General features: G+C 31.2%; 1 protein-coding gene across 2 annotated transcripts; it reads right to left on the bottom strand.

Annotated features, from left to right (window-relative positions):
* Positions 1–4,759: 4,759 nt before the first annotated feature.
* Positions 4,760–24,106, bottom strand: LOC132730075 (uricase-like). 2 transcript variants are annotated; one of them, XR_009625713.1, is made up of 10 exons: positions 23,961–24,106; positions 15,061–15,167; positions 13,383–13,508; positions 12,550–12,666; positions 11,533–11,611; positions 10,652–10,838; positions 10,009–10,132; positions 8,536–8,634; positions 7,284–8,043; positions 4,760–6,199 (listed from the first exon to the last, which is right to left on the bottom strand). XR_009625713.1 is itself a non-coding variant. In XM_060715931.1 (9 exons), exons 2-9 carry the CDS (start codon positions 15,160–15,162, stop codon positions 7,969–7,971), a joined length of 909 nt encoding a protein of 302 aa, XP_060571914.1. In that variant the 5' UTR covers positions 15,163–15,167; positions 23,961–24,106; the 3' UTR covers positions 4,760–7,968. The 2 variants fall into 2 exon arrangements, 1 of the variants encoding a protein (XP_060571914.1); XM_060715931.1 differs by having other exon boundaries at positions 4,760–8,043.
* Between the last annotated feature and the right edge of the window lie 7 nt (positions 24,107–24,113).

The following is a 24,113-nucleotide window of genomic DNA, read 5'->3' as shown; positions in this document are numbered from 1 at the left end:
CTAATATTGATTTTTATTGATATTTTATAAGGATGTCAAGTATTTAATTAGGATGTCAAGTATCTAATAACAATGTCAAGTTTCTAATAACAATGTCAAGTATCTAATAACAATGTCAAGTATCTTATAACAATGTCAAGTATCTTTTAACAATGTTGAGTATCTTATATAGATGTCAAGTATTTTATAACGATGTCAAGTATCTTATAACGATGTCCAGGTATCTTATAACAATGTCAAGTATCTAATATAGATGTCAAGTATTTTATAACAATGTCAAGTATCTTATTACGATGTCAAGTATCTTATAACGATGTCCAGGTATCTTATAACAATGTCCAGTATCTAATATAGATGTCAAGAATTTTATAACGATGTCAAGTATCTTATAACGATGTCAAGTATCTTATAACAATGTCGAGTATCCAATATAGATGTCAAGTATTTTATAATAATGGCAAGTATCTTATAACATTGTATCTAATTATGATGTCAAGTATCTTACAACAATGTCAAGTATCTTATAACGATGCCAAGTATCTTATAACGATGTCGAATATCTTATAACAATGCCAAGTATCTCATAACGATGTCAAGTATTTTATAACAATATCAAGTATCTTATAACAATGTTGAGTATCTTATATAGATGTCAAGTATTTTATAACAATGTCATGTACATTGAATCTAATAATGATGTCCAGGTATCTTATAACAATGTCAAGTATCTTATAACAAAGTAAAGTATCTTATAACGATGTCCAGGTATCTAATAACAATGTCAAATATCTAATTTGATGTCAAGTATGTTATAACGATGTTAAGTTTCTTGTAACAATGCCAAGTATCTTATAACGATGTCAAGTGTATTTATCAATTAACTCAAATATCTAATAACAATGTCAAGTAATTTATAACAATGTCAAGTATCTTAAAAAACAATGTCAAGTGTATCTAATAATTAACTCAAATATCTTATAACAAAGTCAAGTATGTTATAACAATGTCAAGTATCTTATAACAATGTCAAGTATCTAATAACGATGTTAAGCATCTAACTACCACAGTTAAACATCTATATTACAACCATAAACCCCTGCATAATGGAAACCAAACCTTCAAATAACAATGTCAAGTCTCTTTGTAACAACAATCAAACCTCTACAGTAGAAATGTGTAACCTCAACATAAGCAATCCTTGTTGACAGGTCTCTCAATACAGGTAACTCCTGCACAATGATTGACATAAACAAAAATAGAATGGTGGTCATAAAAGTTTTCCTGGTCTGCATTCACAGGTGGTCATTATATGAGCCGCGCCATGACAAAACCAACATAGTGTGTTTGCGACCAGCATGGATCCAGACCAGCCTGCACATCCACAAAAATCTGATCAGGATCCATGCTGTTCCCTCACAAACCATATTACAAGTAGAGAAACTGGATCCATGCTGGTCGCAAACACACTATGTTAGTTTTGTCATGGCGTGGCTCATATCTTAATAATTTCAATCTTAAAATAAACACAACATAACAGCTGACTACATAAATGTATATAAGAAGTCCCCAAACATTATTATGTTGGGTATATTCCCTTTAAAATTGTTTCACATTCCAGCCATTCTGGCTTTCAAAAAAAATTGTGATTAAAGTAAAGAAACTTAAACACATAATTAATTCTTGAATAAAATCCATATCAGAGGAAATTAAGCTATCTTTGTGCTGTCTGAAATTGGCAGAATAATTGTTTGTTCACATACATATGATATAGAAACCAAATAGGAAACAGACTGGGAATAGGAAACAGATGGTTCCGTACCTTCAGTGCCTGAAAGAGAGGATAGACCCTCAATAAGCTTATAGAATACACACAAACATATGCAAGTGATGTTTTTTTTTTTTTAATTTTGTGAAAGCAAGGGATACCTGCATGATAAATTCATTTTTAAGTGAAATCACTACATTTGTTAACTTGACAACATTTTATTAGAACAATTCAAAGTTTTCAGAAACCTAGTGACAAGCTGCTTTAACAGTAAATATAGTCATATTAAAGTGTTAATATTCACATGCAAATGATATGCATAAACATTGCAGATGACAGCACATAAAGGTGGTAGATCTATAATTCTGTTTAGTACTTGTATCACATATGAGGTCCATTTATATAAACAATTATGCTAAAAGCAATAAATAATAATAAAGATAACCCTTCAACTGTAACTAACAGTTAGTGTAACTAACAAGTCTATGACTCTGTGTGAGAAAAAAATGTCATTAGAATACCAGTGGAATAACAATGGATTCCAGTGGAAATCAGGAATACCACTGGAACTCTATGGAATATCTCTAGCATCAGCCATTCTAGTGGTATTCCTCCCTAGAATTTTTAGTAAGATCCATAAAAGTTGACATTTTTAGGACATTTCAATTTGACCTTTATGTCAGTAAAAGATTAAAATTCAATTTCTTCATTTATGAAACTAATGTATTCAACTTTTTTCTACAATATATACATGTACCGTCAAGTAGTGGCAAAATGAATTGTAACAAGGCCATGAGGGACCCTGAAAGAAATTAACACAAAACCATTACAACATCTATGAAACAAAAACTGCATTAAAACAATCATAATATATCTGAATAATAAATGGTTTAACAAAAATGTTTCTGAATATATGCATTATATATATAAAAGAATTGCAATCTATGCACACAAGTAAATAAATTATTTCCTATCATTTCAGAAAATAAAACAAAAGGAAGTTGTTACACATAAAACCTCTAACACCTTCTCAAATTTTAAATAACAAAAACATGCTGAGATTTGCAAATTTCAAAAATAAAATTTTTACAGGTCAAAGTCATTCTTAGTATTAATGTGCTGGGCATAAATAGAGGATATTAAATGAGTGTAGGTTCAATAATTAATATATTGAACAAGTTGAATAAAATTATATTACGTGTGCTTCTTGCGAGCATAATATAATTTTATTCAATGAGTTCAATAAATTTGAATAAATTTTAAATAATGAACCTACATGAATGTAATATTCTATATATCATATACCCAAAATAAAGACTGTTTAAAGCACAAAAAAATCATTTTTCATTGACACGCCTATAGTTTAACGCTAACATTCAGCGCGTCTTTACACTATGTTTGTATATAGAGAATAATAGGTTGGTGCCATGGATGGAGAAAGTTTATCTGGCGAGGCGGAGGAATTTATTGGGTGAGCCGAAGGCGAACCCAATAAATTCCGGAGCAGAGCCAGATAAACTTTCTCCATCCACGGCACCAATCTATTATTCTACTTATCCTGTCACCGTTTTTTTAAAGAATTTTATTAAGCGAACTTCCTTTAATCTCACTATCGGAAATGTTTCTATATAAACAAAGAAGGCTCTAATTTTTCTACAACAATGTACTCGCCGTTCTTATTATCTCCCTGTGTATTTTCACATTGAGGGCGCCATTTTGTTTGAAAAATGTGATAAATAAACACAATTTTTTGTCGAATTTTGTTGTGAAAACTATCTAGAAAGAAAGAAAATGGTCTAACTAAGAAAATGAATCCGAACACCAATATTTTTTATTCAGTCGTTAACGCTGTACAGACGTTTAAAGTATTGTTTACGTGACGTCACAATGTAGCGCCAAACAGCACGTGCAAAACAATCAAATCAAGTACGCTATTTTAATGTCGCAAACGAGTTAAGTTTTACATTTTTTTCACTTTTAATAATTTTTATTTCGCTTGAAAAATTATAGAGTGAAATAAAATAAACAAACAAAGTTTTATCAACGTTTCCAAAACTCGTTATTCTCCACACAGAAGATTTAACGACAGTTTTTATATTTTTCTTGAAAAGTAGTCCGGCAAACATGCATACCACGTGATCAAGTGCCGTAGATCAGTAAAAATATACGGCACCTTGTTATCGGGTCGAAATTGAACCAAGTGACAGGATAAAATGCACATGACGTCAACTCTAAATATATGCACAACTGTGCAATACCATTTTTTACGAAGTCATAAAATTGACACAAGTATGTGATAAACACCCATACTGTTCAGATCATTTTTCTGAAGTTAAAGCCGCATGCTTCAAGATTCCTGCTGATTATTTAAAAAGTAAAATATTGTGAAGTGAACAAAGACACTTATTTACACATTGCAAACAGCACTTACAATCCAATGTAAATAACCAAATGCGGTCAAAATATGCAAAACAATGTCCTTATGGCCAGAGTCATGCTATAGAAACATGATAATAAATACTGCAAATCAGTTCTTAATCGCACATAACATGTAAATTATAACTTGAATCCTTTTACTTTTTATGTAATTGTAGTACATTTTTCACGAGTTTGATTTTTAAAAATATTTCGGCAAATCTGGAGGAATGCAGCTTTAATAACACTGTGTTTGGAGTCATAATTATATAACATCATAAGGAATATTCAAAATTAAAAAGAGAATAACAATGATAACAATGTACAAGTATGCATCAATGCAATACATGTACATGAAAATTACTTTTATAATGAATCACTTTATGTACTTTTAGAAAAATTTATTTTCAAATATCAGAGCTGAGATAGTCCAGTCCTCAGCTCTAAGTGCACTTGCCCGTTTATACTACGAAGTTGACAAATGTTTAAAAGTTTTAATTGAGCCGATTTCATAAATTCAGAGATTTAACCAAGGGGACAGCTTCTACCTCATATTTTAAGGAAAACAAAATAACACTGTCTTTGTTCATGTAATTATATTTATGATAACATTGCATTCAATCAAGAAAACATGCCATATACACATAAACAGTTCACAAAATTGCAATACCTGTATGTCACAAAGCACCATTACAGCAAAGTTTTTCGTGACTTTTAGAGATTTTTTCTTTGAATATCTTCCAAGTTTTTTCAAGAAACAGTTGTTAAGTCAATTTTGACGCAAAAAGATTTTAAATAATTCATAACACCTCAAACTTATTAATTAATAAACATATTTTTAAAAACTATGTATTAACAGCAAGGCAAGTATTTAGTAAATTTGCATTACATAATTATAGGACAATCATGCACATGTGCAGTAATAGGTTAACTCCTATTAATATTTAATATAAGATATAGACGATATTGAATGAGTGTAAGTTCAATACTGAATTTATTGAACGAGTTGAATAAAATTATATTGTGTGAGGCTCTGGTGAGCAGGATATTATTTTATTCAGCGAGTTCAATAAATTCAGTAATAAACATTCACAAATTTAATATTCTTTTCATCACATACCAAGAGTAAAGGCTGTTTAAGTGAGAAAGAGTCATTTTTCATCGATGCACCTATAGTATAACGCTAAAATTTAGCGCAACTTTATACTATTTTTGTATAACGCAAATGGCATCACCTCGTGGCTGTGCAAAAGCGGCACGGGCATGTGATGAAACTCATTACTGCACTAAGACAACACATCATAAAATAGGACACCTTGTAACAAAGATTCATTTGCAGTTACCATAACTTTAAGTAACATTTCATGAGGTAAATGGTCTTCAATAAGAATAAAAGCTATGTTGACTAGACTTACTTTAAAAACATACAACCCTGTTTTGATGTTGAAATTTAAACTGAATGCCAAAACAGGATGAAAAACTATCAACAATAAAAAAGACAAACAAAAAGCTATGACCTGGCTTTGTTTATATTCTGGCATTAATGTTAGCAAAATTATCACAGTTTTTTCCCCTCAGTAAATCATAGAAAAATAAAATTGTACTGCAGAACTAACCCGCCAACAATTAAGAATTTATATGTGTCACTATTAGCTGTTTAAGTCAATTAAAATTTTTACTTATCTAATTTTATTAATACATTCCCGGGTATACAGCTCAACCTTTGCACAGCAACACCCTTTGGGAGACGACTTTGGTTGCTATTACAAGGTTCTGCTCTGGAGAGGTTAAATTCAATTTGAAGTCTTCCATTTGGAAAAAAGGTACTGTTGTTGTAAATAGGTTTGTTATAATGAGGGTATTGTTATAATGAGTGTATTGTTGTAAAGAGGGTATTGCTGTACAGAGGTTCCATTGAATGTGTACAATAGAAAACAAAACAAACAACAAAAAATAAAATAAAACAGCATTCAATGAATATTGCTCTGGATTATATAGAAACAAAAAATGAATACAAAACTAGAACTCCGCGAGTCGGATGTGTCGCCTTGTGAACAATGTAGTTTAGGAGAAATGGCCAGGACAAAAATGAAATATGAAAAATAACAAAGGGCAATAACTAAAAAAATAATAAGTGCAGAGCAGCATATCTGTGCACTGCACTTCTTATCAATAAGATCTATCATTCTATGATGATTCAAGTCCATAGCTTTCATACTTGAGGAGAAATGACCAGGACAAAAATAAAGTAAGAAAATCAACAAAGGGCAATAACTCAAAAAATAAGATATGCAGAGTATCAGTTCTTATGCACTGTACTTATTCTTAATGAGATCTATCATCCTATGAAGTTTCAAGTCCATAACTTTTATACTTTCGGAGAAATAGCCTGGACAAAAATTAAGTATGAAAATTAACAAAGGGCCATAACTCAAAAATTAAGAAATGCAGAGTACCGATTCTTGTGCACTGCACTTCTTCTTAATGAGATCTATCATCCTATGAAGTTTCAAGTCCATAGTTTTTATACTTAAGGAGAAATGGCCCGGACAAAATTAAAGTATGAAAATAAACAAAGGGCAATAACTCAAAAAATAAGAAATGCAGAGTACCTGTTCTTGTGCACTGCACTTCTTCTTTATGAGACCTATCATCCTATGAAGTTTCAAGTCCATGGCTTTTATACATTAGGAGAAATGGCCTGGACAAAAATAAAGTATGAAATTAACAAAGGGCAATAACTCAAAAATTAAGAAGTGCAGAGTACCGGTTCTTGTGCACTGCACTTCTTCTTAATTAGATCTATCATCCTATGAAGTTTCAAGTCCATAGCTTTTTTAGTTGAAGAGAAATGGCCCGGACAAAATTAAAGTATGAAAATTAACAAAGGGCAATAACTCAAAAAATAAGAACTGCAGAGTACCGGTCCTTGTGCACTGCACTTCAGGTTTTTGAAAGAAGCATGCATACCAAGTTTGAAGTCAATCAGACTTATAGTGACTGAGTTATGCTCCGGACAAGCTTTAGGGGACGCCGACAACGACAATGACACAGACGCCGACGACAAAAGTAACCCCTATATGTCACCTTTTCAAGGCGACACAAAAAATGAAAAAATATACAAGTTTACATCCTATAAATGTTTATAATAATACTCTGTGCATATTGTATACTTTTGATATGAACTGTATGTTTTGTCACTTAAATAACTATAAAAGTATTATAATTTTTTGGAAAAAAAAAAGATACGAAGAAACAAAAGAAAAACCTTTCTAGTTCTATGAAACCAAGTTAACACAATCACCTACTAAAAAAAAATTAAGTAAATAAAAAAATAAATGAAATAACTGGAACTACTTGTTAAAAATACTAAAAAAAATAAGTCATCAATAGGTCATCATTAAAATATTGTTAAATTGCTGAAACAAGACCAAATCTTTTACCAGCGGGTATGTATATATACATACATGTATATATTCAACAAAGAAACATCTGATTATCACAATCACAACAAAAACGAGATGGGTTTACATTATTTTCAACATATAAATTACATAACGGCAACCAACAAAACACATATTTTACAAAATGACCTAAGATAAATATTTCTTGAACAGAGAAAAATTGAAGACTATTTGGTGGGAGATATTCTGATACAACAACATCACATTGTCACAAACAATATTATTTTTTTTACAGATTTTTGTATCAACTGTGTCCATTACTGAATACATTTCTCTACGGCACCCAATACAGTGTAGTCAAATTTCTCATCTTAACAAACCAGTCTACAATTTGGAAGTTTTGCTCCTCTGTACAACAGCATGGATATTTCCAGAGGGTTTGTCAACGGCCATATACACCTTAAAATATAATAAAACAGATACAATATACATATGTTTATATATGTATCCTACAATATCAAGTTAACATGCTGTTATTCAAATATTTGCTTTCAGCTTAGAGAGAACTGACCATATTCAGCCCATATGGCAAGCATAATATAATTTTCACCCTTTTTATTTTGGTAGGGTTTTACATAACACCAACACAGTGTAGGTCCTTCCTGCTTTACTTGCACTAATGGGCACCTGAGTAGAACCACTTACGTTCCATAAGCTAGCTGGATAGCTTCCTCACATGAAAGAATCCAAAGTCCCTGTTGACATTCGAACCCACAACAGTGAAGGGCAAGTAGTTTAATCACTCAGCCACAGATGCCCCATATTCAATCTTATATAAGAATAACATGTTGGTAACACTTCAAAACATAGTCCATGTAAGAGAAACAGTATTAAAAAGAACAAGTACAATGCTATATTTTTCCCCGCATTAAAAAACCAAACACAACTTACTTGAGTGTTATTGCAGCCACTAAACTCAAGTTTGGGAAATCTGGAGAAATCTATATCAAAGTAATGCTTGTTTGGTAGAGTAATCTCCACTTTATCTATCTGTAATGTATGGAAATTAGACAGTTAGCAAACATCATTTAATCAATAATAGACTGCATCTATAATTGCCTGAAAATATCAATGAGAGGAACATGCTTTACCTGAAATAATTTGTTGTGAATAATTTAAGGACATATATGTATATGTAAACAAAATTGTACTTATGAATATTTAATATATAGAGGACTAAATATGAACTTTTTATTTTATGACTACATTTACAGTTTCAGTTAATAGGTTTGGGATATTCTATAACAATGCTGTAACAGTTCATGATTTTCAATTACAATTCAAACAATTCAACAATTTTATCTGTAGTGTAAGTGTAATGCTACTATTTACCTGTGATATTCATGTTAAGTTACTGTTCACCTGGAGTATTTGTGCAAAGTAACTATTTACCTGGGATATAAATTTAGTTACTTTTTACCTTGGGTATTCCTGTAATGTTACTCTTTACCAGGGAAATTCATGTTAAGTTACTAGTTACCTATGGTATTTGTGCAAATTTACTATTTACCTGTGGTATTTGTGTAAATTTACTATTTACCTATGGTATTTGTGTAAAGTTACCATTTATCTGGGATATTTGTGTAAAGTTACTATTTACCAGGGGTATTTGTGTAAAGTTACTATTTACCTGGGATATTTGTGTAATGTTACTATTTACCTGGGGTATTAATGTAAAGTTACTATTTTCCTGTGGTATTTGTGTAAAGTTACTATTTTCCTGTGGTATTTGTGTAAAGTTACATGTACTATTAATCCTTGTAAAGTTACTATTTACCTGGGGTATTAATGTAAAGTTACTATTTTCCTGTGGTATTTGTGTAAAGTTACATGTACTATTAATCCTTGTAAAGTTACTATTTACCTGGGGTATTAATGTAAAGTAACTATTTACCAGGGGTATTTGTGTAAGTTACTACTTACCTGGGGTATTAATGTAAAGTTACTATTTACCTGGGATATTTGTGTAATGTTACTATTTACCTGGGGTATTTGTGTAAAGTTACTATTTTCCTGTGGTATTTGTGTAAAGTTACATGTACTATTAATCCTTGTAAAGTTACTATTTACCTGGGGTATTAATGTAAAGTTACTATTTTCCTGTGGTATTTGTGTAAAGTTACATGTACTATTAATCCTTGTAAAGTTACTATTTACCTGGGGTATTAATGTAAAGTTACTATTTTTCTGTGGTATTTGTGTAAAGTTACATGTACTATTTATCCTTCTAAAGTTACTATTTACCTGGGGTATTAATGTAAAGTTACTATTTTTCTGTGGTATTTGTGTAAAGTTACTATTTACCTGGGGTATTCGTGTAAAGTTACTATTTGCCTGTGGTAATCGTGTAAAGTTACTATTTACCTGTGGTATTCGTGTAATGGCAGATCTAGCTGAGATATATAATGTGTTTTGGACCGATGCTGAGTACACTCCTGTGTCTGGTGGACCCGCAAACTTCTCTAGTATAGTTGCTTTAACAGCTTCCCTAATTATAATCCAGAAAAAAACTTAAGATTATTCATTTCTAGAATTTACAAAAAATTCAATGCTTTTATTGTTAATCAAAAACGATTATTCATTGTCAGTTCTTTTCGGTTTTTCTTTGCCAAATCTTCAATTTTGCCATTTATTTGTAGATTGCTTCTTACAGTAAAAAATGTTTCCAAATTAGCTTATTTTGATTAAAATGTATCTTCCTAAAATTGTTCTATAACAATATTTCCAAAAATGTTTTAACTTTAAGGTCAAGGTCACATCCAATTGAAGTATAAAGGATCTTGATTCTGAAATGATTATTTTAATGCCACAGCTAATGTTGATCACAGATGGACAGCTGGCAAAAAAACACAACAAATTAACAAACCCGTTGAATCATTTGATTTATCATTTCAGGGTTATGAACACAGCAAAGCAAATCCTGAATTGAAACTGACTTGAACCAATATAAAAAAATAAGATTTCAGGCAAGTCATAGCCACGTAAATGGTTCTCCTACAAAACATACCATGCTTTATCAAAACAGAACCCTTCTGACGTGTTGTACCACCAGTCTGCTGTTACTATAGTTGACATTATTCGATCATCCGTGTTTGGCAAGGTACGAAACTCGTCTGTTACAAAATCCTTAAAAGCCGACTGCGTAGTCTTCAAAACTCTCAAATCTCGGATTCCAGCTCTGACCAATGGTTCACCTGTATTAGAGAACATACTGTTTATGATTTCCCCGAGTTTAAACAATGTAAGTTACTGTAGTTATAAGTAACACACGAGACAACTAAAAACAAATTTTGCAATGGGGTCAAGATCTACAAGCTGGAAATACAACAGACTTTAAAACCATTTCAATGATATTGATCGCCAATCTGTTACTAATGAAAACCCAGGATAATGCAGATTATTTATGTTTTTTTTCTCTAAAACTGTATTTTCAATTATATTTAAAAAGTACGTTAAGTAGCTCATTTCATGATTTTTCAATGAAAATCAGCATGTAATTTCTCAAAGTATCAATAAAACCAACCAGATAGTGAAATATAAGTTAAGCCCTACTGTTAAACTAAAGAAATAAGAAACCCTAAAGAAAGTCAAAAACGGCAAAATCTAAAATGTTGCAGACTCAGTTTGACTGAGCCTGTTGATAGACGGTACTGTAAAGTGCAAACTCTTTTAACACTGGAACATAAACAGCCAGCAAATTTCTGCCATTAGTCTAGAACCAGTCCAATCTACAGATCGTAGATGTCTAACTGACCTTTATATGGTTATTTGGCAAACTTCCAAATTTTAATCATCATATCCCTTTAAATGGATAAATGGACTGTGCCGTATTGGAAGTTGGGCAAGTTCATTCAGTAAATTCAACAGTTAAAGGATTCATATTGTTACCTCCACGTTTCTGCGTAACTTCACATACTCGCAAACAATCTCTTACAAACTGGAATGCATGAACATGTTTTTCTCCGTTCTGAAATTCAAACATAAATTGTTTTTTTAATGAATACTGCAGCAACCATACATGAAAAGGTAAAACAGTAAATAGCTAAATTTAGAATAAAATCATAAACAAATATAATACATGAAATGAAATATATAAAATCATTATAAATTTATGTAGATGGTGAAAAGTAAGACAGAATATATCAAGTCCCTCCCAAGACTTATAGGGTTTTTTTTTTTGGGGGGGGGGGGGGTTTAAACAATGCACCAACACAATTTGTTCATATAGCGAAAAAAACAGGAAAGATAGTTTTGGCTTTCTCTAGGGTAGATAATTTTTGAAGAAATCTGCTAGGCAATGATGATACATGCAAAATATCTAAGCTATAGGTCATGTAAGTTTACACAAGATTAATGTGTTTTCCTATGTAAGTCTATGTGAACATAAAGAACTTACATGATATGTATGACTATGTCAAGTTTTATCCGATGGACATCATTTTATAAATTTTGAATTTTAAGTCAGACTTGAAATATTTGTATAAATTTTGAAGAAGACAAACTACAGATTATTCCAGTAAAGTTTGGTTGCAGTCTACAATGTGGCTAAGAAGATGATGTTGAACAAACTGGGGAAAACAACAGAACATTGATGGTATCACTTTGTTGTTGTTGTGTATTACTTTGCACCAACACATTATAGCTCATATGCTGACTTTCAAGCTTTATTAAATTGAGGAAGAACTCGGGTGCAACTCACAAAAAAAACCATCTATGTAGAACATCCAATGTTACATAAGCTAGCTGGATAACTTACCCACATGAAGAATATGACGAGGCTGAACCTCATGCTATCAAAAAGCTCACCTTTGAGCACTTTGTCCTCTAGTGAAGTCACAGAGCATAAAAGTCTGAATATGTCCAAGAAATTTACAATACATTTCCATAAACAAAAGAGAAACTTACAATATCAACTCTTTTCCACGGGTACTCTTCAATGTTTATTTTTGTTGCCACAACATGTGGATATTTTCGTAAAAAATGGTTGCTAAGTATTAGAGCAAACTTTTCAATATTTTTGACCTGAAACAAAAAAAGCTTTCACATAACTTAAAGAAATTGAAAAGAAGCTACAAATGTTATAAATCTTTAATATAGGTTAATTTTCGTAATTTAATTACTCCCAAGAATTTTCAATGAACAATAGTGGTGATTATGACATGCTGCAGCAAATTTTTTTTTTTTCTATTTTAAATCAAAGAAAGAATGGTGCAGCATTTTGTTATATTACAGAGATATTAAAAAATTTATATGGCTTTATATAAACAGTTTTTCACAACTATATAACCTAATCTGCTAGGTGAGGACTATTATAACCAGACATTTTGGGTCATTTTATGTATCAAATGTCTATATGAGCCATATAACATATCAAATTTCTTGATGAGCCATATAACATATCAAATTTCTTGATGAGCCACATCACACATCAAAAGCCTTTATGGACCATATAACATATCAACTGTTTTTTATGTGCCATATAACATATCCAATGTCTTTATGAAGCATATAACATATCCAATGTCTTTATGAAACGTTTCATATGACATATTCAATATCTTTAGGAGCCATATAACATAGCAAATGCATTAAATATGAGCCATATAACATATCCAATGTCATTATGAAACATATAACATACCAAATGCCTTTATGAGCCATATAACATATCAACTACATGTACATGCATCTTTATAACTAATAACATGATGTTAACTTTAACTATTATGTCTACATACCCCATGTTGCTTGGCAAGAACATGTACAGTGTTTTTCTGTGAGTCTGTGGCAATGATATCTGAATTATCCTCAAATATATAATCCCTGTGGTTGTTTAATGTTAATGCTGTACACACCTCCAACTCCTGTAAAAAACATGAAATATATATCATAATTTGATAAAATATATAAAAATCAGAATCATGGACAAATAAAAACCAGTAGAAAAAGTATAGACAATGGGGTCAGTTAATCAAGTTATTAACCCGGGTAAGTGAATAACTACAGTAAGTTGACAACCATGGTGAGTTCATGACTACAGTAACTTGATAACAATCTACAGTAAGATTCATAATAAGTGAATCCCTACAGTAAGCTGATAACCACAGTGAGTTGAGTTAATTACTGCAGTATGTTGCTAACCATGGTGAGTGAATAATTACAGTAAGTTGTGATAACCATGGTGAGTGAATAACTACAGTATTTTGATAACCATAGTGATTGAATAATTACAGTATGTTGATAACCATGGTAAGTGAATAACTACAGTAAGTTGATAACTATGATAAGTGAATAACTACAGTAAGTTGATAACCATGGTGAGTGAATAACTACAGTAAGTTGATAACCATGGTAAGTTGATAACTGCAATAAGTTGATAACCATGGTGAGTGAATAACTACGGTAAGTTGATAACCATGGTGAGTGAATAACTACAGTAAGTTGATAACCATGGTGAGTGAATAACTACAGTAAGTTGATAACCATGTTGAGTAAATAACTACAGTAAGTTGATAACCATGGTAAGTTGATTACTGCTATATGTTTATAACCATGGTGAAGTCATAACTACAGTAAGTTGATAACCATGGTGAGTGAATAACTTCAGTAAGTTGATAACCATGGTGAGTGAATAACTGCAGTAAGTTGATAATGATGGTAAGTTGATTATTGCAATATGTTGATAACCATGGTAAGTGAATAACTACAGTAAGTTGATAACCATGGTAAGTGAATAATTACAGTATGTTGATAACCATGGTGAGTGAATAACTACAGTATTTTGATAACCATGGTGAGTGAATAACTGCAGGATGTTGATAACCAAGGTGAGTGAATAACTACAGTATGTTGATAACCATGGTAAGTGGATAACTACAGTAAGTTGATAACCATGGTAAGTGAATAATTACAGTATGTCAATAACCATGGTGAGTGAATAACTACAATAAGTTGATAACCATAGTGACTGAATAACTGCAGTATTTTGATAACCAAGGTGAGTGAATAACTACATTAAGTTGATAACCATGGTGAGTGAATAACTGCAGTATATTGATAACCAAGGTAAGTATAATACATATATGCTTATAACCAAGGTAAGTTTAAAAATACAGTAAGTTCAAAAATAAAATGATAGCCATAGCAAGAACAGTATCTTGATAACCATATTAAGTTATTAACTACAATGTGTTTAAAACTACAAAATGTAAATTAGCATAATTAATAACCATTGTAAATAGCATTGTAAGATAAGATAACCGTTTATTTTTCCATTTCTGTTAACAAAGCAAGGGTGTAGTAGCTTAATCAAGCAATAATTATATTCAATCATTGTAATAACTCACATAATCCATGTCCTTGTGAAGTTATTTTCACAGAAAAAGTAACAAACAATTAAATGAGTCGGGAACTAACCTTAATGTAATGTTTTTCTGTGTCTCTCTTCACTACTAGGATCTTCACCCAGTTCTTCCCATAATCTGATGCCACAAACTGTGTCTCCACTGGTGTTTCCATAATTTCTACAAAAAAATAAAAACACAATTTAGGTTTTATTGCTTGCTGAGTTTCTTAGTATCTATACCTCTTTTTTCCTTAATCAAAATATACATGTATACTTGAATACTTATCCTTCCCTCACAATATCATGTTCTATAAATTGGGAGCATCTGTATGTTTAGAGATTGTTTTTCAGCGCAAAGCCTGTGCAGAACATATTTTGTCCAAAAAGACACAATACCCGATGTTAAATAAGTAATATGTATTATAATATGACATATTATTCTAAGCAAAGATTTGTCAAAGCAATTACCTGGCAATGACCTTATATCATGTAGTGATAAATTAACAAATCATAATCTAATAGTACCCTGGCAAATATACACCTGTCTATAAAGAAAACATTACCATGCTAATTGACCTAGCAAAAAATAATTCCAAGCAATGGCCTCGCAATAAATAATACCAAGCAATGGCCTGGCAAAAAATAATATCAAGCAATGGCCTGGCAATAAATAATTCCAAGCAATGGCCTCGCAAAAAACAATATTAAGCAATGGCCTAGTAAAAAAAAATCAAGCAATGGCCTGGCAAAAATAATTCCAAGCAATGGCCTGGCAAAAAATAATTCCAAGCAATGGCCTGGCAAAAAATAATTCCAAGCAATGGCCTCCCAAAAAATAATATCAAGCAAAGGCCTGGTAAAAAACCCATCAAATTTTGGCCTGGCAAAAAATTATTCAAACCAATGGCCTGGCAAAAAAATAATTTCAAGCAATGGCCTTGCAAAAAAAAATCCAAGCAATGGCCTGGATGAACATGTTTACCACTTTTCATTAACCTAGAAAACATTGAAATTGCCAAGCAAATGTTGTAATTGGCAGGGAATGATTTTGACAATAAATAAATGGTGGAGTATTTTCTCATGCAAAGTTGTAATTCTTCAAGCTAATGTTATAATTTATTGTAATTTCTCAAACAAAGACTGTGATTTCTCAAACAAAGACTTATTTTCTCCAAGTATAGATAGTAATTTCTCAAGCAAAGACTGTTATTTTTTAGGCAAAGATTGTAATTTAATTTCTCAAGCAAAGACTGTTATTTCTTAAGCAAAGAAATTAATTTCTCAAGCAAAGACTGTTATTTTTTTAGACAAAGATCGTAATTTAATTTCTCAAGCAAAGACTGTTATTTCTTATTAAAGCAAAGAAAATAATTTCTCAAGCAAAGGTTGTAATTTAATTTCTCAAGCAAAGACTGTTATTTCTTAAGCAAAGAATGTAATTTCTCAAGCTAAGACTGTCATCTTGTAAGCAAAGACTGTAATTTCTCAAGCAAAGACTGTTTTTTTAGGCAAAGATTGTTATTTAATTTCTCAAACAAAGACTGTTATTTCTTCAGCTAAGACTGTAATTTCTAAAGCAAAGATTGTAATTTAATTTCTCAAGCAAAGACTGTTATTTCTTAAGAAAAGATTATAAATTTTCAAGTAAAGACTGTTATTTTTTTTTAGACAAAGATTGTAATTTAATTTCTCTAGCAAAGACTGTTATTTCTTAAGCAACGACAGTTATTTAATTTCTCAAGCAAAGAGTGTTATTTCTTAAGAAAAGATTATAATTTCTCAAGTAAAGACTGTTATTTAATTTCTTAAGCAAAGAATGTTATTTCTTAAGTAAAGACTGTAATTTTATTTCTCAAGCAATGGCTGTTATTTAATTTCTCAAGCAAAGACTAAAGATTGTAATTTCTCAAGCAATTACTTGGAAAGAATATTTTGTAATGAATTATCTTACAAAATTTATATATAAATGTTATTTATTCTGTCAAGCTTTGTTTTTTCAACACATACATTTATTTAGTCAAGGCAAAATATCCATTCAAAAAAATCTTTACAGAAAATCATGATGATAAATAATATAAAGAAAATATGAAAAAATATCCTGTCATACTATATAGTATATATCCTGTTATATCTTACTCCTCTTCACAATTACCTTGTTAAGATAATATCCTGTTAAAGGGACTCCACTGAGGTTTTTTGACATGATGGGACTGAAAATATTTTTCTAGATAAAAGTACCATTTGATGTAGGTTTAGACCACTGATCTTTGTCCAAAATTTAAGATCATTCACACACTTAGTTTTTCAAGAATAATTATTCAAATTGTAAAGAAAATGAGCTAAAGTGAAAAGCGTTTAAACGCTTTTCACTTAAATCAGGCTAAGAAAAGCATAAAAATACGATTTTCAATTTATTTCAAAGTATATTTCTCAACTATCTTTGCATATATTTCTGTTTAAAGTGCTCTGGCTCATTTATGTAAGAAATTCAAATGTTATGTTTTAGGCTTTTAAACCTCAGTGGAGGCCCTTTAATATCCTGTTACATCTACAGCAGTTAATCAATATGAAAACATTTACTTACATCTGTTGTATTGTAAATGTACTCACAAGTCTGACTGTCTGAAAGCTTTTCTCTAACTAGACAATATTACCATCTCTACTATTTTGAATCTACTTACTTATGCAGGTTCACAAAATTTAATACACTGTCGTTACCTTTGATGTGTAGTTTATATGACTACTTAAATAATGCATAATTACATCAAGATACATCAAGATGGGACAATAAACTAGTGTCATTTATTGGTAAACATGGTGAAGGACAGGTCACACATTTGTATTCAGTTTACAGATCCTGTATGTTATAATTGAGGTTGTATACCACAATTAAGTGACTCCGTGGCCGAGTGGTTAAAGTCGCTGACTTGAGATCACAGGTCCCTCACCACTGTGGGTTCGATCCTCACTCGGGTCGAAATCTTTCATGTGAGGAAGCCATCCAGCTGGCTTACGGAAGGTCGGTGGTTCTACCCAGGTGCCCGCTCGTGCCTGAAATAATGCCCGGAGGGGCACCTGGGGTCTTCCTCCACCAATAAAGCTGGAAAAAAATCGAAAAAAAATCTCGGCGGGACGCTCTATGATGACCCGACTTGAGTGTACGGTCGCCCATATGGGCTTTCCGGCGGCGACCTTAAATAAACGCATAAAAAAAAAAAACAAAAAAAAACGATTAAGTGAAATTTTAAATTTGTACATTTGTATATAATTATGCTTATAAAACAATTTTCAAACATCGAAGAATATGTAAAATATGTACTGCAAATATTTGTGCACATTAAATGTTATCATTAAAATACATGCATTCATTTTTTATTGAAAAGTTTGACTTGGACTTTACAGAAAATAAATTTCTAATTACCTCCCTTTATTTACATGAAATGTTAAATTCGGTAATATCTTTACAAATAATGCTTTTTGGAACTTACAATATTGATAAATCTATTTTAGCATCATATTTATGATATAAAACCATAAAAACATGTGTTACAGGATCTTTTAAGAAACAAGACATGAAACTTCGAATTCTGAAAATGTGGATTTTTTTCCCATCAAATCCAATCATATCCTGGGGTATAATCAAACTTTTACTATTAAAGCTTCGGGGTTTATTGGTATTCACATAAGTGTGGCCAACATGTTGCGTTTATTAATTCTTATACTTTCCAAGTTTTAACAGTAAGTTTCTTTGTACCCAAAGATACATGTAGGACTGGAAAAACTCACATTTGTAGAGATCCAAATAAAAAATATTCAAACCGTCTTATACAATATAGTTGCCACCAGAAACCCACTGATCCAAGTGTTAATATAACTGGGGATCAAACTCGTAACCCATGGTTTTTTTATTATCAGACTGCGTTCTGGGGTAAACATGCATCTATAATGAAGCTTGCATGGTTAACATCTATGTGTAGGAAAACTGAGGGAATGCTCCCATATAAAATCCATTTGTATCGGATATTATGAGTCAGAGGTGAATATTCAGGGAATTGTTAGAAATTGCAAGTAAGCAAGCAATTTACTCTCCTTCTCTTTCAATTTCCACACAGCCTATAGAAGCCCAATATTCACTAAGATTTAGTGAACACTGGGCTGTACCCTGTGCCCTCTCTTAAATAAGCATGCCTCCAGATTAATGCCTATTTTCATGAAAATTTTGAAAATGAAATTAAATGTATAAAATTATATATTAAATTAAAGAATTAAGCAATATACACATTATCAATGACACTAGTCTTACAACCCACGTTTATTACAAAAAATAAGAAGGTCAAAAATGTAAAATATCCCTTACTGCGTTAGTAACGCAGTAGAAATATAATAGTTATACATTATGAAAATTTCACTATTTTTGGCTCATAACATGTAAATTATTACATGAATCTTGAATCTTTCTACTTTTCCATGACCTAAAATCCAAGTATATTTTTCACAAGTTTGATTTATTGAAATATAATAAATTTTCGCACATCTGGAGGCATGCTGCTTTAAAACCAATGCAACATGTCAAGGATATGTAGGTGAATTCAATATTCACGTAGAAATCAGTCTCTTATCACAGTAAAATATGCAGACGGCAACTCTTTAAATGTCATGACGATGAATATCTGATCAATTCTGCTGTTTCATTCATATTATATGAAAGTGTATAAAGCTTTATCATATGAAATATTTTTATAAAATATATATTGTTTCCATAATTTTATGGTTGATTCACAAAAGAGTCATTTACCTCTTGGCTTAAAATTTATATAATAAACATGTCCTGCTATGACCTTGGATTAGTTTATTTTAATTTCAAAGGGTCTCAATACCAAAATACTCTAAATTTAAATAGTCAGGTGTATTGGCAGGTTAAACTGGACAGATAAGCAAACATAAACCTTACCTTCACTGGTCATAACAAGGGTCTGTTTTTTTTATCATTGCACACACTTGACGCTTAAGTTTTTCTTCATACTCATAAAGGTTCAAAACATAATTTCAACCAGGTAGGTAGGTATCAATTAAGTCATCATTATTGCAATTTAATCTGTCAAGCCATGGGACTGTGTAGCTCTAGACAGATTCAATTTCATTAATGCAGACTCACAAACATTGTAGGTCAATGTTTAAATGCAAGTCTTCATTTCTTAGTCAAGTTTTGCTAAACAAACTTCATTTCACACTTAATCAAACTTGTCAATGAAATATATTCTAAGTTATTTTCTACTTACACTCATTCAATATCTGATATTAAATGAGTGTAAGTTCAATACTGAATTTATTGAACAAGTTGAATAAAATTATATTATGTGAGCCTGTGGCTTTTGGGTTTTAATAATTTTTAAAATTTAGTTTTAAACTTACACAAATATTATGTTCAATTTATCTCATACCAAAAATAAAGACCGTTTGAAGTGAAAAAGAAACATTTTACATTGACCCGCCTATAGTATAATACTTACATTTAGTGCATCTTAATGCTATGTTTATACAACAAAAATAATGACGTGTTAAAATATATGCACGGCTGTGCAATACCATTTTTCGAAGTCGTAAAAGCGGCACTGGTGTGTGATAAATTTAAGTTTCACATATGGATTAAGTTTTACTGTACTTTATCAGAAGATACGATGATACATAGATGGCCTCATTGCCTAACAACATTGTCATTTAAAGTCATACTCAATACTGTAAAAAAGTTCTCAAGACCTCTTTAAAACATCAACCCTACAATGGTATATACCTGTGTTATATCTTATGTTTAAAGTTGTTTAAAATGACATTCATAATTCCCATCCAACTGTAAATGGTCTGTAAACAGTTGCCATAATTATGTGTGTTAAATTTAATATTTTACTATGAAAAAAAAAGTCGATACTCCTCATGACCAACAGAAATTTCTATAAATATCATTCAGAATGTATCAGTATTAAATTCCTAAAAGGTGGGGCAGTCTTTTTATGATATAGTTTTTTTATATTGTGCCATAAATATTTTTCATTATCAATTATCGGTCAATTATCATTACAATAGTCAATCTGTTATAATATATTTCTAACTCAACTTGACAGGGAAAGAATGAGCATAATGTTTCTTTAATCTCTTATTGGTGGTTAAAATAATTTTAATTCCCTGTTAATGTAGTTTAATCTATAGATATTTATTTTAGCTGCTTGAAGCTCTATTAAATCAGCAGAAAACCTGAAACTAATCAAAACCATTGATAACATTATTGTGATCTTTAGTAAGGCTCAATTGATGAGAATAAATAACCTGAGTTAATCACTGTTAGAACGATTTTTGTAGTAAAGCTTGTCTGGAAACTATTACACGAATCTCACAATTTCAAAAAATGTAACATACACTACAGATGATAGAGCTACAAAAATACAAAGTTTCTAAATGCATTTATGTTACATCAATGGTCCAAAATTTGAAAACTTAATTTGATTTTTGGGATAAATGTTACAACTTTTAATTTTCAGCTGAGAATACAGGGCCTTTTTACCCTTCTTTGCTGTAGCCTGTATCAGGCTACTTCCCCAATCCAAATTACTACCTTTTTTCCCCAAAAAACAGTCTAAAATTCCCCTTCTGGCAAATATTTCCCCTTTAACTGAAGAATAAAACTTTCTAGTTTTAAAATAGATAATTGTTTTGTCCACTGAAAGCTAATAATTCAATAACCCAATAGAGGGATACCTTGATTTAATACAATTGATGTTAACTCAGAGCTTCAGTTTGAGTTTGCAACTTTCTAAAAACAGCATGGGAAATCCCTGCTGCCTTATTTTTTAGTGCACATGTGATTTTTTACAACAATATGGCGACCGATACGATGTCACTAATGTAAACGATGTCACAGAAATACGATTGAGTGACATTTGTAATTGTTTATTAAAAATTGGATGAATTGATGACCTTGTTAGTGCAAGCCCATGTGTCCGAGTAGCACAACATGCCCAACTGTTGGAAATAGCGAGCCTAGCACATCAGTGCCAGTAATACAGTGTAAACTGATAATAATGTACCCTCTGAATCAAACCAAGAACCCTCACATGACCAACGTAAAATACTATAAATAGGAAATATGAGTTAATATAAAGGGGCAATAAATTGATCTGTAAAAAAAGTCTTTTACTCCTTTTGGACAGAAAGCTTAATACTATATTGTTTGGTTTTATTAACCTGTCAATTACATACTGATTACACGGTCGATGCACCCAGTATATTAATCTTCGGTAGATGTTCGGTAAGTTTCGTGAGATGTACGCTGTACGATGGAATTTAATTTAATTTGTATCTCTAAACTAAGAGTACTCATCGTTATAGCGCAATAGGGTAAATCACGAGTTTATAATCTAAGTGCCACACGTGTTTTAAGTTCGAGGCCACGTTGGTCCATGTTTTTTTCTTATTAATACTTTCAACATTATTGAATCTATATATGATTATTTTATGTTGTTCGTTTTGTTTGATTATGTTTTACTTAATTTTGTTATGTATGTACTCTTTTTAAATAACATGTTTTTTAAGAATTAATGTTTAAAATTAAAACGGATTAAAATCAATAAATGTCTTTTCAATGCCGTACAACACACTACAAAATCTGTTCCATTAAAATATACTGCAAAAATAAAGAAAGGGTACTAAAACAATATGGCAACAGTAAGGATCGAACCACAGACCTCTCAATTATCAGGCATTCTCTTTACCGACTGTCCTATTGTGAATTAACGAAAACCTTCAGATTAAGCTGGCGTGACTTTCAATCCATTACTAATATACTCCACATTAATTCTCGTAAACTACACGGACCAAACCAAAGTGGGATCGAATATTTAAATGAGTCCTATAATGTATTCATAATTGACAGGTCAATAAAATCAGACTATAGTAAACCTTAAATGTGATTGGAGGAAGATATGCAAATAAATTATGATATTCCCCCGAAATGTGTGAAAATATGATATTTTCCCCAAAAGTGTGAAAATCGCGCATTTTTTCCCCATAAAAAGGGCTAGGGCGCCTTCCCCAAAACTAGTGAAAAGGCCCTGGAATATAATATTGAAATCAATGTACTAGGGTTGATCTAATGAATGTAAGAATTTTTGTGGAAGTTTAATAGCTACATGTATCACTTTAAACTTTTTTGACTAGGATGGTGCCCTTGGGTACTGCAGTACTTATTTTTTCCAGAAATTTGTAAGAATGATAAGACCTTATATTTTACTGGTATTGCCAGCTGCAACTTTACTTAAAAGCATACTGTCAGGGTTTTCATTTTTATCTGAGGCAACAGATGTGCCAACGAAAACAATTGATTTTACTAAAGGTCAAGGGGGATATTTTAATCTAAAAGTTGAAAATAAAAGCGATTTAAGCATTTTAACCAATGATATGGATCGCCAATCTGTTAATAATGAAGACCCTGCAAATGTACTGTCAAATTTGTGGTTTTTGTCAGAATCTCACTTATACTGCCCTTGCATGAAATAGCACACTATCTCAACTTGTAGAAGGCCTATAATTAGTTGTTTAGAACTAGATTTTGGACACATCCATTATACTCTGTTTTTTTTTTATATAATTTATTACCATTATGATTGTTAAAATATACAATCAATAAAGAATGTAATAAAGAATGAAATTTGTCTCATTTCTATAAAAACAAAATTAGTAAAATTAATGCTGCAAACTGCAAGGCGTACGTGCAGTCTAACACTAACGCAATGATCTGATGACATGAAAGTCGAATTTTTGCACAGATGATCATACATGTATCATTTCACGTTCCATAATTTCATTAATTTTCCAGTCTTTGTCAAAGGTCGCGATATTGAAACAAAAGTGATGTCATGCATTTTTAATGGTTTTATCAAGTAGCTAATTCACAGAAAAAGGAAATTGCTAGATTTGTTACCCTTTAAGTGACCGTAGTATGCCCCTATACTCCTGTGATATGAGGATTTATTTTGGCAGGTCAAGGTTGGTTTCCCAATTGTTTACATTTACACCGGTAAAATATTTATGCAATCACCGGGCAGTCTGGTTTTCATATTTTTACATCAAAATA

This window comes from Ruditapes philippinarum, unplaced genomic scaffold (assembly GCF_026571515.1).
Source record: "Ruditapes philippinarum isolate M1 unplaced genomic scaffold, ASM2657151v2 ctg3869_1_1_1_1, whole genome shotgun sequence".
NCBI classification, from domain to species: domain Eukaryota; kingdom Metazoa; phylum Mollusca; class Bivalvia; order Venerida; family Veneridae; genus Ruditapes; species Ruditapes philippinarum.
Note: the sequence above shows the minus strand (reverse complement) of the source record. Positions and strands in the feature narration are given on the sequence as shown.